The following is a 13,606-nucleotide window of genomic DNA, read 5'->3' as shown; positions in this document are numbered from 1 at the left end:
GTGGGTGCAACAGTAGTGAAAGCGTTGGAAAGCGTATTTTTAATAATTAAATTTGTAAAAATCACATATTAACAAATTAATCAATTAATATAAAATTATTCACAATTACTATTTAATTAATGAACACATATAAATTAATGTACAATGAATTTTAAATTAATATCAATTAATTAATTTACATATTTAATTAATTATAATTAAATTACTTCCCACCCTATTCCCCTATAAACCCACAACCCGCTACAGAATTACGATACGCAATTATTATAAAAACACAATTCATTTAATAAAATTATTTATAACATTAATACACACTTTTCACACATATTATTACATAAAAATACACTATAAAATATTATATATTAATAAAAATTCGATATTTTTGCTATCTATATTTTATACAGTCGATATTACTTCACTTACCTTAAAAACGATATTTTTGTAGTCGATATTCTGTCCAGTCGATATTTTGTCCAGTCTATATTTAAAAGTCGATATTATGTCTAGTCGATATTTTGGAGTCGATATTTTGTCTGTGCACCCTCCTATTGTATTACGTTTCATTAAGGGCCTTACCAATAAATTTCCTCCTACTCCTTTTATTGTACCTCAATGGGACTTGAACCTTGTTCTTACATTCTTGATGGGTTCGCCTTTTGAACCTTTACACAAATGTCCCTTAAGACTTTTGTCTTTTAAGACAATTTTTCTAGTGGCAATTACCTCAGCAAGGAGGGTAAGTGAGCTTTAAGCTCTTAGTTAAAAGCCCCCATTTTTATCTATTCATGCTGAAAGAATGGTTCTCAGGACCAGGAATGCTTTTCTGCCTAAAGTGGTAACTCCTTTCCATCTGGGGCAGTCTGTTACCCTCCCTACCTTTTATCCTCCCCCTCACCCTTCCAAGGAGGAGGAGAAACGTCACCGCTTGGACCCTAAGAGGGCGGTGAGCTTTTACCTGGACAGGACAAGTGAGTTCAGGTTGGATGACCAGCTGTTTGTTGGATTTGCTGGCTGCAAGAAGGGGAAGGCGGTGCACAAGCGCACGCTCTCGAGATGGATTATCCTCTGCATTAAGATCTGCTACACCCTGGCGGGTAAGGATCCTTCAGAGGGTAAGGGAGCTCACTCTACTAGAGCAAAGTCTTCTACATCTGCTTTGTCTAGAGGTGTGCCTGTTGACATTTGTAGAGCGGCGACTTGGGCCTCCCTCCACACTTTCGCGAAGCATTACTGTTTGGATACCGAAGTGAGGAGGGAGGGCCACTTTTAGCGCGCTGTCCTCCAGGATTTTCTGGTGTAGAAGAGTGGACACCCTCCTCCGGGAGTGGGGACTGCTGTGGGACTCTATTCACAAGGTGAGGAATCCACTGGTAGATGTATCTGTCAGAAGAACACGTTACTTACCTTCGGTAACGCTTTTTCTGGTAGATACAATATCTGCCTGTGGATTCCTCACTGACCCACCCGCCTCCCCGTTGTCCACTCTTCTATGCCTGAGTTTATCGTAATATAAATATTTTTATTGTCAAGGAAATGCTTTATTTCAATTGCATTCCTGCATTTGCTTCACACTGTGTGTGTTATCTTGACATTTGTGTACTGTGTATACCGTGTATATATCTACTGTCATCGGTCTATCCGTGTGCCTCGAAGGCACGGAAAAAAGGACGGAACTGATGTCATCACGCCAGCGCGGGCCTATTATGGTGTCAGCAGAGTCGCGCGCGATGCGTGCCTCTGTGACGTCGTCCACGTCGGCGGGAAGCTACAAAAAGAATTTCCGAATGTTGCTGACGCAGGGGGATATTCACAAGGTGAGGAATCCACAGGTAGATATTGTATCTACCAGAAAAAGCGTTACCGAAGGTAAGTAACTTGTTCTTTAGAACGTTCTTTCACTCACAATGTATATCTGCAATCATACATTAGAAATTCAGATCTCCCCTCAAAATCTTTCCTCCCCACACTATTGCATGGAGGGTTCCAAACTCCATGCCACAAATGTATGAGGTATCTGTTGGCCCAACTGTTCAACTATAACACTATGCAAACACCAGTAATAATTGTATAATGAGAAAAAATAATTCCCAATGAGGGATGCTACACAAAACTCCAACAAAAAACAGTAAATCGAGGTCAGGATTTAAATAGACCTTAAAAAAAAACTTTAGGGGTGGGTCTCGTTTTCCCACACTTGGGGCACCACCATCATGCCTGGTGCTACAAAGTGAGCTAGTTGCTGGGTCCTGCCTTACATTCTCAGTGTTTTAAAGAAGAACCCTCTAGTGCAACTTAAATAAAGGATTTCAGATGAATCCAGGTTTTATTATGTTGTCTGTCAAGGGGGTGACCACAAGGTCCTCATGAACTTGTGGCTTCATTTCTTGTAAATCAGCATCAATGTTAATCTATTGAGTGTCCGTATCACTTGCAATTCTAGGAGCCTTATTATTTCGCATCACCTCTGCCAAGTCCATCATCTCTAGTTTTTCTATCTTTGTTTGCTGTTTAATAATCTTCCATGGGCCTCAAGTCCATTTCCTGGTGCCAGGTGTTTGCTGTTCCGGTGAGATGGAGTGCCAGCCTGCACTCCTTTCTGTGCCGCCCGTTCTTCTGCATGATCCATGATGCCAGAGTTAATCAAAAACAGTTGACCTCCCTATGACCCTAGTTTCAGTTTTGTGGGGAAGTGTCAAATATTTAGGTTGCAGGTGCCTTAGCTTCCATTTCAATCTGTGGAGAACGGTTGTTGCTCCTGCACCGCCAGTGTGCAGTCTGTAAAAATCAATAATTGTTCATCATCGGTCCCAAATGATCCGTTCTACTCGGCCCTGATGGCCTGGGGGAGGAGATGAAAGGCCACTTGAACAAATATTAGGTACCATCAAACTTAATATATTTTCAATGTTACGTTGGTCAAAAGTCTTTATGAATTCTTCTGTGAAGAGGTCGTGGACCGTCCAACATTCCCAGTCGCACCATAAGCACAAAGAGAGGGGTGAGAGTGATGGGGAAAAGTCGGGATTTCGCACAATGGCCGTGTGCGGAGGAGGGAAGGTAGTCAGGCCTTTCTTGAGGGCCACCTTGTGCTAAACGTCAAGTACTGTCCTGGTAGGGGTGGCAATGTGAGCATTATACACAACAAACCATTGAGGAAGGGTCTAAGGGCAGATTTACCGACCAACCAGGTATATGCCCCAAACACAATATTATAACAACAAGTGATACCTGGGGGTCAAAAAAATATAGTAAGTCAGACAGAATGGATCACAAAACCAGAACTACGCAAAAACACCAGTGAGAGTTTCATGCATACTAGTAAGTGCAGGCCTAATTAAGGCTCTAGAGCATATGGAGAAACATAGTTCCCATCAGAAGCCACACTGTACCGCCCTCTTCCTCATCATTTGGGTTCTCCTTACCCAGGAGACAAAACGGCCGGTCTGATGTTACCGTGACCGATAAATGTGACAAGTGGGTAGTGTGTTTTGTACAACAAATTAATTAAGTGGCTACTGAAAAAAAGCAGTGTATGGTGGTAAGAGTGAAAAGTGAGGGGTTTTATAATAAAATTAGGTGAATCGGGTAGAAAAACAAAATTTATTAGTATCTCCCAATCCCTAAGATTAAAAAGCAAGTGCAAGTGCGGGTTTGAAATAATAACCGCACTAAATGATGGTCAACATGTTTCTGCATTACATAGAATAGAGTTTCAAATGCATTCTTCAGGACCTTGTTAAACAACACTACTGCTTTAAATAAATAATGAAAAAATATCACCTGAGAGTCCCAGGTGTGTACTCAACCGTATACCATATGTGATGGTTGAGAGGCTTCACCCCACCACGGTTGAGTACACACCTGGGACTCTCAGGTGATATTTTTTCATTATTTATTTAAAGCAGTAGTGTTGTTTAACAAGGTCCTGAAGAATGCATTTGAAACTCTATTCTATGTAATGCAGAAACATGTTGACCATCATTTAGTGCGGTTATTATTTCAAACCCGCACTTGCACTTGCTTTTTAATCTTAGGGATTGGAAGATACTAATAAATTTTGTTTTTCTACCCGATTCACCTAATTTTATTATAAAACCCCTCACTTTTCACTCTTACCACCATACACTGCTTTTTTTCAGTAGCCACTTAATTAATTTGTTGTACAAAACACACTACCCACTTGTCACATTTATCGGTCACGGTAACATCAGACCGGCCGTTTTGTCTCCTGGGTAAGGAGAACCCAAATGATGAGAAAGAGGGCGGTACAGTGTGGCTTCTGATGGGAACTATTTTTCTCCATATGCTCTAGAGCCTTAATTAGGCCTGCAGTTACTAGTATGCATGAAACTCTCACTGGTGTTTTTGCGTAGTTCTGGTTTTGTGATCCATTCTGTCTGACTTACTATATTTTTTTGACCCCCAGGTATCACTTGTTGTTATAATGTAAGCATTATGCCAGGTCCTACAGGGGCCAGCACGTCACTGCTCGGTCCATGTGGAACCAGTGCTTCTCAATTGTCGTTGGATCACCCACTCGGAAACATAACACAGATGGGCTTCCCAGTAATACTCAAGAAGATTGTGGCACACCATGCCTCCCCTTTCCCGCTGGAGCATCAACAGGATGTTTGCTATCTGGGGCCATTTTCCATTCCAAATGAAGGTTTGGATGTTGCATTGTAAACGCAGAATATCATCTTGCTGAATCAACGTGGGCAAGGTCTGGAAGAGATGAAGGATCCGCGGGAGCATATTCTTCTTTAATAATTTTACACCCCCCAGCCAGGAGATGTGAAGGGATTTCCACCTCTGGAAGTCGGCTAAGATGGATTGGCAGAGATGAGGCGAATTAGCCTGGGACCAGGAGGAAAGCGTAGGAGTTATGTTGAGACCCAGGTATCTAAACCATTGCATTTCCACTCCCCCCAGCGCCCCCCCCATAGTTTACTTCCTACATAGTGCCTCAACCCCTCTCAATCCTACCCTCCACACACAGTTCTTTTTTTTTTTGCACCCTGACTTCCAGCTGCTGTAAGCCCCTGCCCATCTGACCTCAGTGCATCAGCATTTTCCCTCTTGCTGTTTTTACAGCACTGTCCTTCTCTGTCTCATCTTCACCTCCCTGTGTTTATGCAGCCTTAGCTTTCTTTTTCGATCTTTTCTGCTCTTGTTCATCGAGCTTGGGCTGTTTCACCATTTTGCCAATACACTACACCCTTAAATTCCTCAGGTTTCCTTGTAGATAATACTAGTAATTTGTTTTTAACTTGGCTCCTTTTACCCCACTTTTTTTGTTTCTGAATGTGATAAATTACAGATGTTGTTGCTGTTCAGTGAAGTTCTATTTATCAATCTTTCATGGATGAAATTTTCTGTCTTCCTTGCTTGGATTTCAACTCCTGACCAGAAGATCACGCCACATCACTGTTGAGCCTTAACCCATTGAGACATTTTGTTGATTCAGCACTTCTACTCTGCATGCGTGGGCCATAAGGAACAGCTGTGGTCTTACCTTTTGTGAACTGCTCAGTCACCTGCTCTCACTCTATGCTGGGATTTTCTTAGCTCCTGCGCTTCCCTTCTCCCCTGCACTCCAAGATCTGAATTGTTTAGGTCGAGCCTATTAGACAGCGCATGCACTGTCTATTGCAAGGCATATACCAAGAACAGAGGGGCTTGGAGCCCGTCCAATGCTTATCATTAGTTGACTTTCCATGGCACTCTTCTGTGTGTGCTTCTTGGTCCTGCCCCAGCTTGTCTTGTGGAGCATTGCCTTGTTACCCTCACTTTGATTGGCTGTTATTTCTGCTTCCACGGTTTGCTTTTCAAGCATTACTTTTTTCTTTTGTGTTGAACACTTAATTAGAGTGTATGTGTTTTGGAGCAGTCTATCTCATACTTCTCTCCCCTGCATTAGTCTCTGTCCCAGCCCCCACTCCATTGCACTCACCTACGTGCTTCTCCCCATTTCTTCCACTCACCAGCCCCCGGTGTTGCTTCCCCGTCCTTACGCTCTTTCCGTATTGCTTTTGTGTGCTGTCTGGACCCCCATCTTCCCGTGTTGCTTTCGCATTCTACAAAATAATGCGGTGGCTGCATCAATTGTTTTTTATTTTTTATTTTACTCTAGCCACGCTGCACAGCATCCCAGATGCTGTGCAAAGGGGCTAAAAAACACTGGTAAGACCTATTGACTTTGCCAATGCTTGTTTATCTAATTTGCTTTGTTTCCTCCACCTATTGTAGTATTTCTACTGACGCCTTGAGCACTAAACTTGGCTGTGGCAAAGATCTATCACATCATTCATATCGCTGTGCCCTTGCCCTCTGCCTGATACCTGCCTCTTAATCCACAAAATGAGTGCTTCATATAGCACGTTTGCGGTTTCTAAACACTATAAGTAATATTCTGCTGCCTCTCAGTAAAATGGTTCTCCATTTACTGACCCTCAGAAGGATGGACTGTGCAGTCTGCTTTGCTGGGATTTCATCAAGACCATTGGATCTTGTTGCATGTTAGCAGCAAGCATTGAGCTGCAGAGCCATCTGGCCAGGAGGCCATGTCTGGCTCTTCGTCTGTGCATCCATCGACCACAAGCAGTGACACTGGCCTCTTCCTTTGTGCGGTGCTCCAGCCAACTGCTCTCGTTCGGTTCTCAGATTTTCGTTCCTCCCATACTCGTCCTGTTCCTTGCTGTCCATAATCTGCGTGTTTTTTGTCTTGCCGGTTTAGTTTTCTTCCCCACCCCTTGCACTTACCCTTTGCTGAGGTGGTCCATATTGTCCTGGCATATGCCTGAGCCCTGTACTTTCTATCTATCACACTTGTTAACAACTTGTTTTTTGCGCTTTCAAACACATATCTGATGTTTCTATGCACTAAAAATAACCAATGCAGTTGTTGGTCAGCTTGATTGTTCTCTATTTGCTGATCTCGAACGGACGGTACATGAAGTTTCCCTTGCTTGGGATTTTAATGATGGACCTGCATATCCCACCAGATGTCAGTGGTGTGTCTTACCACTGAGCTATGTTATCAGTTTTCCCTATTCCCTTTTCTGCTGTGCGCCTGTGAACCATTCTTTTACACCCTCCTTGTCTTCCTGCAGTGTTACTCCTTGGCTGATCTCTGTCTAGAGTGGCATATTGCGTAAAAAAAGACCATGGACCCGGACCAGTCACTGAGATTAATTCAAGCATTCCATCAATCTCCTTTTTGTTTTCTCACTCTGTCGCTGCTGTCCTAGTCAGGTGACACATGGGTCCAATCATTTGCAATTTCCCATATGTCTCCCTTGCTCCCTCAGTGCTCCCTCAATATAGTCATGTGATCGCCCTTCGAGTCTCGGTTGTCCTGTCAGCCCTACAACCTGCGTGATGGGGCTCTATTTCACCAGTTGAAAGCAGGAGCATCTCTTCTCTCTTTCTCCAGCTTGCTGACATTACAGTGTCTTTCTCAGTGCCAGCTACGTGTCCTTGGCCTTCCACCCACTCATGCTGCCACTACACTGCTGAAATGCCCATTCATCTGTGGCCTGCCCTGCCAGTGTTATCTGGTTTCCATGACCAGCCCCTCAGCTTAATCGTACAACTGACCGGTCCCCTCTGCTGCCTTACTCCGCCTAAGAATCAGACTTAGTAATTCCCCACTCCGTGCTATCCTTCCCCCCCCCCATTGTTCTTATAGATTTATTCCGATTGATTTCCTATGTTTAAGCGGCAACAAAGTCTTATAAAATTCGCAGTGGCATTTGTTTTATACTAAGAAAGGACAAGCTATTTGCCCTACATACTTTAGTACGTGAATAATTTGGTCTTTGACTAGAAGCAATAAGTGCGCTCTGACTGAATTTTTATTTCCCTGTTGGGGTGGATGTCGCTCTCTACGCCCTAGGAGCTACCCTGCCCTGCTTACATATGATGTAATGTAATGTATTGTATGTATGTATGTGTATGTGTCTTGTAAAGCGCACTGCTGCCCTGAGGCGTCGTGGCGCTGTAGACTGCTGGGGAACCCGTCCTGGCTATCCCTGTGAGATTGTCCCTACTGGGTATCTCCAAGGTGAAACCAGGCATCCCCAGCGAATGTGGGGGGCCGTTGTAGAGATGAGGCAAGCTAATGCCCAGAGTTGCCGAGTGTGATCCCTGGTTAGAGTAGGCACCGAGGCGAGAATTATCGAGTCCGCTGAACCTGGTCCACGACCCTGCCGCGTCGGGAATTGAACCCTGGTCCCCGGCCGTTCTCTGCTTCCGGGTCTGCCGCCTCTAACCGGTGAGCCACACCACTCCATGTCCTAGTAGAAGGACTTTTGGTAAATATTTGTCTAGGCAACAGGTTTCTCTGTAATTGAATTCCTTTGGATTACTTAGTACCGATTTTTATTTTTATACTTCCTTCATTAGGTGCCCTCCTACACACACCTCTGTCCTGATGAAGACCCCACTGTAAGGTGTCTACAAACCTACGTTGTTTCCACGGGGTCGAAACGTCGACATTTCTTTTCTGACAACTAGCCCTTGTATCAACAGAGATTTCATACTGTGTTCCATGAATAGGGCATAGTGCTGTAGAAATGTATATACGAATCCATGTAGCTTTGGCTTGTAAATACTGACTAAATTCCAATAGCGAAATGATTTATTGATTTCAATTCCTTTTCCATTTTCTTACATGACCACGATCCTCACATCAATTCACCCCCTTCCCTTCTTTTCTCTGTCCTTTGGGCACCTCTTGTTTAAATTATGATGATTGAAATTTTTCAAAAATACGTCAAATGTTTTTTGATGTGGTAATGTGGTTAACCCCTTCGACGCTCATGATGAGCTCAGCTCGTCATGAGTTACGCCTGGCGTACGCTTATGACGAGCTGAGCTAGTCATGTAACGCTGGTTTTTAAAAAACTCAGCGCACAGCGGGAAAACCGCTAGCGCGCATGAGCTTAAATAACATTCCCTCATGCTTGACACTGTGTAGATTCATATGTTCACTTATATGTTTCTTCATTTTTAATCGTAGTTTGTACTTAGTTACTGGGGCCATCCTATAGCGTACCAATTTTCACCCAGGTCCCAGTACCATTGGGTATACCCCTCTTTATGTAAAAAAGCCTTACTCCGCCTGGCACACCTCTCCACATGATAAGCCTTGCACTCACTGTGCTATTAGTACCTTCCTTCCACATGCTTTTTGCCACCACTAACGTGTTCTCCAGCCATGATACTACACCCGTTCCTCTTGATCACTACCCTCCTCTGTGTTAATTCTGTTTGTATTTTAGTTTATGCTTTGGGCATCCTTAAAATTGTTGTATCACTAAACTCCTACTTGTATGTGTATATACTTTATTGAAACAAAAATTCTGGCCTGATTTACATTTTATCATCTTACCTTTACTGCATCCGTGGCATAAATGAGGCTTTGCATGTTCCAACCTTGACCAGTGGGTCTCTTTATAGGATGTTTCTAGGACTGTGATTACGTGGGGCACTTTGCAGATCTTTTGGAGGGTAGAAAGCAAGGGGACTGAGGATAGGAAGCGGTGACTGCTGACAGCCTTTCTGCTAGCCACCTACAGATCAACTATAGGTTGCCTGTTGTGAAACATTGGAGGGCAAGGGAGTCAACAAGAGCGGAAAAAGGGGTTTTGGAGTCTAAGGTGAGATATTGGAGAGGAAGCAGGAATGGACCCGGTGGTGACCGTGGAAAAGGACTATGGAACCAGTGGTGAGGAGAGGAGACTGGGACAACAAAGGTACATATAGTAGGAGATTAGTCAAAGGTACAGGAAGCCTGTTGAGTGAGAGTGAATGAGAAGAGAATATGGGACCTGTGGTAAGATGAGTAGGGATGAAGCCTTAACTGGGATAAGAGAATAAATGAAGGGAGATAGACCCTATAAGTAAGTGGAAGGCTATGGAATCACTTGAAATGAAAAGAATGGAACCACGTTTAGCACCAGTGGCGAGAAGAAACTGGAAGGCAATCAACTGCTGACAAAGAATTAGCACGGATGCTCACTATTGAAGAGTTGGGGGTGAACAAGCTGATGAGTGCTAGCATAAATGTGAACTCGAATTTGACTACAAATGCATGAGTGCTAACCCTTTTAAATGATTTACACAGTAGTTGGGACAGCTGGATTTTAATTTTGGACAAGTAGATTTCTGTAATATTTTGTCTCTTGGACAAGTGTTTATTTTTCAAAAATTCCATATACCTGCGCTGGTAATTTAACCGAGTCACATTCCAGTCTGTCCTTATTTTGCTTACTTTGCCTCTCAAAGCGGTAAACAAAACATGGAAATTAGTCTTTGACCTGGCTTGGAGGGTACAGTCCAGCCCTAATGTTAGGCTATACTCACTCTAAACAGTTTTCAACAACAGGGGCATTCGGTCCTGCAGATCAGCTGCACTTAAAGGTTTTGATCCAGTAGACCCCCAGCTGAATTGTAAGATGATGACATTTTGTTATGCATTACGGGACCAAGGATAAACATGGCTCCCCGTGATCTATTGATAAAACTATGACCACGTATGCCCTTGAACACTACAAATTATTCCTGGGATGATTCAGTATACCCTGTAACTAAGTCCTTTGTTATAAAATCAATTTTTTATTTGTCTTTTTAATTGTACTAATGCACTTTCTAGAGAGAACTGATGTCATAGCCATATCGTACACTATTTACTTATATGATATAGTAATACGTCCCGTTCTGTTTCTTTTTTTATGACACTAAATTTGTTTTTTAAATATTTTAAATGTCTTCGGAAGTTAACTGTCTTTCGGAATATTGTTATGGTTTTTATTAACTTACTAAAGCATTGTATCGTAAATAGGTTATAAAAGTACATTGTTTATAAATTGTCTACGTTTGTGACATCACACCTGAAAATTCATATATGTTTCTTTATTTTCTCCTGCTTCTTTCAGGTACATGAATGCAGCTAAAATTGGAGACTCAGTGCTAATCACTGCTCAGATTTTGAAGCAAGGAAGGAGCATGGCCTTTGCCACAGTAGATGTCACGGACAAAGCTACAGGGAAATTGATAGCACAGGGAAGACACACAAAGCACATTGGAAAGTAATGGCAAGCACATTTCTAATTTTAATTTGAAGAAAACTTGCTTGGCATTTCACATGAACCTTGACAGATCCACGCGTGTGTCATTATTGTTTTTCCTCCTATTATCTCTGACTGGTTTAGACTTTTTTTTCTCGCATTTATACGTTTTTTCTGTGTGAGATGCTTCTATTCTTAAAATTGTTAAATTTTTCACCCAAAGTGAGAGGACATCAGAAATGCTTTGAAGCTAATTTCAACTATGTGGGTGTTAACTCCTTCCCTATGGCCATCCCTCTGTTATTGTGCTGGGAAAAAACACAGTCCCTCCTTTAACCAAATACTTAAGACTGGACAACATGGACATTGCATGGTATGAAGTGTTTATTTGTTTCAGTTAATTAAAAACTTAGCAAAAGATTAAAAGAAAATAATAAAAAGAATAATAAGAAACAGAAAATAAAGATAAAAATAATCTCATTTCTGCTTGTAAGATCTAGTACGCAGACATTTAGGAGCAGATGACTTAGCCAAAGCACAACCGATAGCATTAGACTCTCTTAAATGTTTTGAGCACAAGTATCTCTAAAGTAACTAAGTGCGTGGAAAAAAAACATATGACATGGAGATTTTCCACAATGGCTCATTATTTCTAGCGATGTAAATGTTTGACGGTCCGAATTCTGTGAATTATGATCTGCCATTTATGCTTTAATTTGGCGCTTATTTTGTTTGTGCGCAAAACGTTTTGTCACTTTGTTTCTAAGTGTTTGCGGGGGACTTGAAGGTAATGATTACATGGCCATTGTAGTGCTTTTACTTGACTGTTCGGTTCCATGTTCATAAACACGGAGGAGGGTAAAACGTATTTTAGAGACAAAAGAACAGATATGGTTTACTGTAACTTGTTTTCATCTAACTAGAGCTCAAATTCCGTTTTTTGTCATGTGTGGAGCTACTGATTTTGATACTATTTATACTTTGGGCCACATCGTATGAAATTTTGCCGCATGGAATAAAAAGATGGAGTAGACCAATGTGGTGGTGTCAATAAAAACCTACAAATCACAGTCCGGCTTTTATAAGGAAGTTTTGCATGAGGGCAAAAAAGAACAAACCACTTTTGTGCCTCCAAGGATACTTACATAACAAGAATTGGTACAGACTGCTTGTAATTTGCTTAAGATAAAGTAAGTATGCAAAATGTTTTCTGTGCACAAAAGCAGACTTAGCACAAAACAGGTTTGCTCCATTTTTGCCTGGTGCAGTCTTTACGAAAAGTTGCAAAACCTCAAAACCGACTTGTAAGGACTCTAGCGCCAAAATGGGGCAAAATGGAGTTTAGTCATTTTCGCAACAGTGAACACGTGACAAAGCCGTTTGAGTTGTACTGTTTCAATAAATCGTCTTATGGCATAACGAACTCTCCTCTAAAGTGCATTTGTTACGAATCCGTTGACTTGTTTTATTCTCTAACCGTTGACTGTAATTGTGTGAAGAATGTTTTTATAAATTTGCAATTGCACCTTATCAGACTATTAATAAACTTGAAAATTGGAAATAAAAGTATGTTATTTGAAGGAAACTGCTGTGGTCTCACTTGTCCGTGAAACAAATATGAATTCCGGGGTTGCATGTAATAAATCTAGTTCTGAGATGCATTCAGGTTGGCAATTTGTATTATAAAGAGAAAGGCGCACAATGTAAATTGACAGATAGTCTAAATGGGAAAGTAGAGCAGAGTAAATCCTGACATATTGACCGAGATTGATAAAACCATAAAAATAATTTTAGCAATTTCATTCGCATTGGTTGCTCTTGTTGAGAGTTTTGTGGAGACTTATTAAGAGTGAATTCCAAAGTACGAGCACAGTTATTGGTAGTGGCCACTTTTATTACTTTAATAATTTCAGGTGTTATGAAAGCAGGCCAACAGTTACTTCAAGCTGGAATAAAAGGTTATTCAAACACCAGGGGAACAATGAATTATGGGTCATCCACCAACACTAGGGGTGTCACGTGGCTTCCACTTCCAATCACATCTACTGTGAACTATGTCAATTTTAATGTGGCTTCCAAATGGACGCAACTCATGACCACAGTGAAAGTGTAGTACACTAGAAGTAATGGTCTAGTACCAACAGTATGTGGAGAAGAGCATCATGTGTAAAAGGCAGCTGCGGAGCGAACGCACACACAGCCATTTCAGGTGTTGCTAGATTGCCAGCACCCCAACTTCCAGTTTGCTGTGCCGGCTCCTCTTCCTGTTTCTAGTGTTTGTGCCTCACCCTCGATGCACCAGACTCTTAGATCTTTAAGGGGGGTACAGTAAACACTCGTTTTTTAAGCTATATATTGCCGCGTTTGGTCAGTGATGCTGGGGGAGGGATGTTTTGTGCCAGAAAGCACATATTTTACATTCATTTCTACACACTCCCAGGAATGCGGCATTCCTTCATCCAGCTTCTTCCTGTTGAAGGCGTGGTGCTGCATTAATGAGCAAAGCCAGCAGGAGTCTTGGTCCAGCTAAATAC

General features: G+C 42.0%; 1 protein-coding gene across 2 annotated transcripts in view; it reads left to right on the top strand.

Annotated features, from left to right (window-relative positions):
- ACOT13 (acyl-CoA thioesterase 13) overlaps positions 1-12,657 on the top strand; it is a 55,771-nt gene extending 43,114 nt beyond the window's left edge. For both annotated transcript variants that reach the window (XM_086965129.1, XM_086965130.1), the window contains exon 3: positions 10,941-12,657. In XM_086965129.1, the coding sequence (XP_086821255.1) occupies positions 10,941-11,097 (157 nt within the window). In that variant the 3' untranslated portion in view covers positions 11,098-12,657. The remainder of the gene's footprint in view (positions 1-10,940) is intronic.
- The last annotated feature ends 949 nt before the right edge of the window (positions 12,658-13,606 follow it).

Source organism: Lissotriton vulgaris, chromosome 4_1 (assembly GCF_964263255.1).
Source record: "Lissotriton vulgaris chromosome 4_1, aLisVul1.2, whole genome shotgun sequence".
NCBI classification, from domain to species: Eukaryota; Metazoa; Chordata; class Amphibia; order Caudata; family Salamandridae; genus Lissotriton; species Lissotriton vulgaris.
The sequence above is the reverse complement of the archived record's forward strand: the minus strand, read 5'-3'. Positions and strand labels throughout refer to the sequence as shown.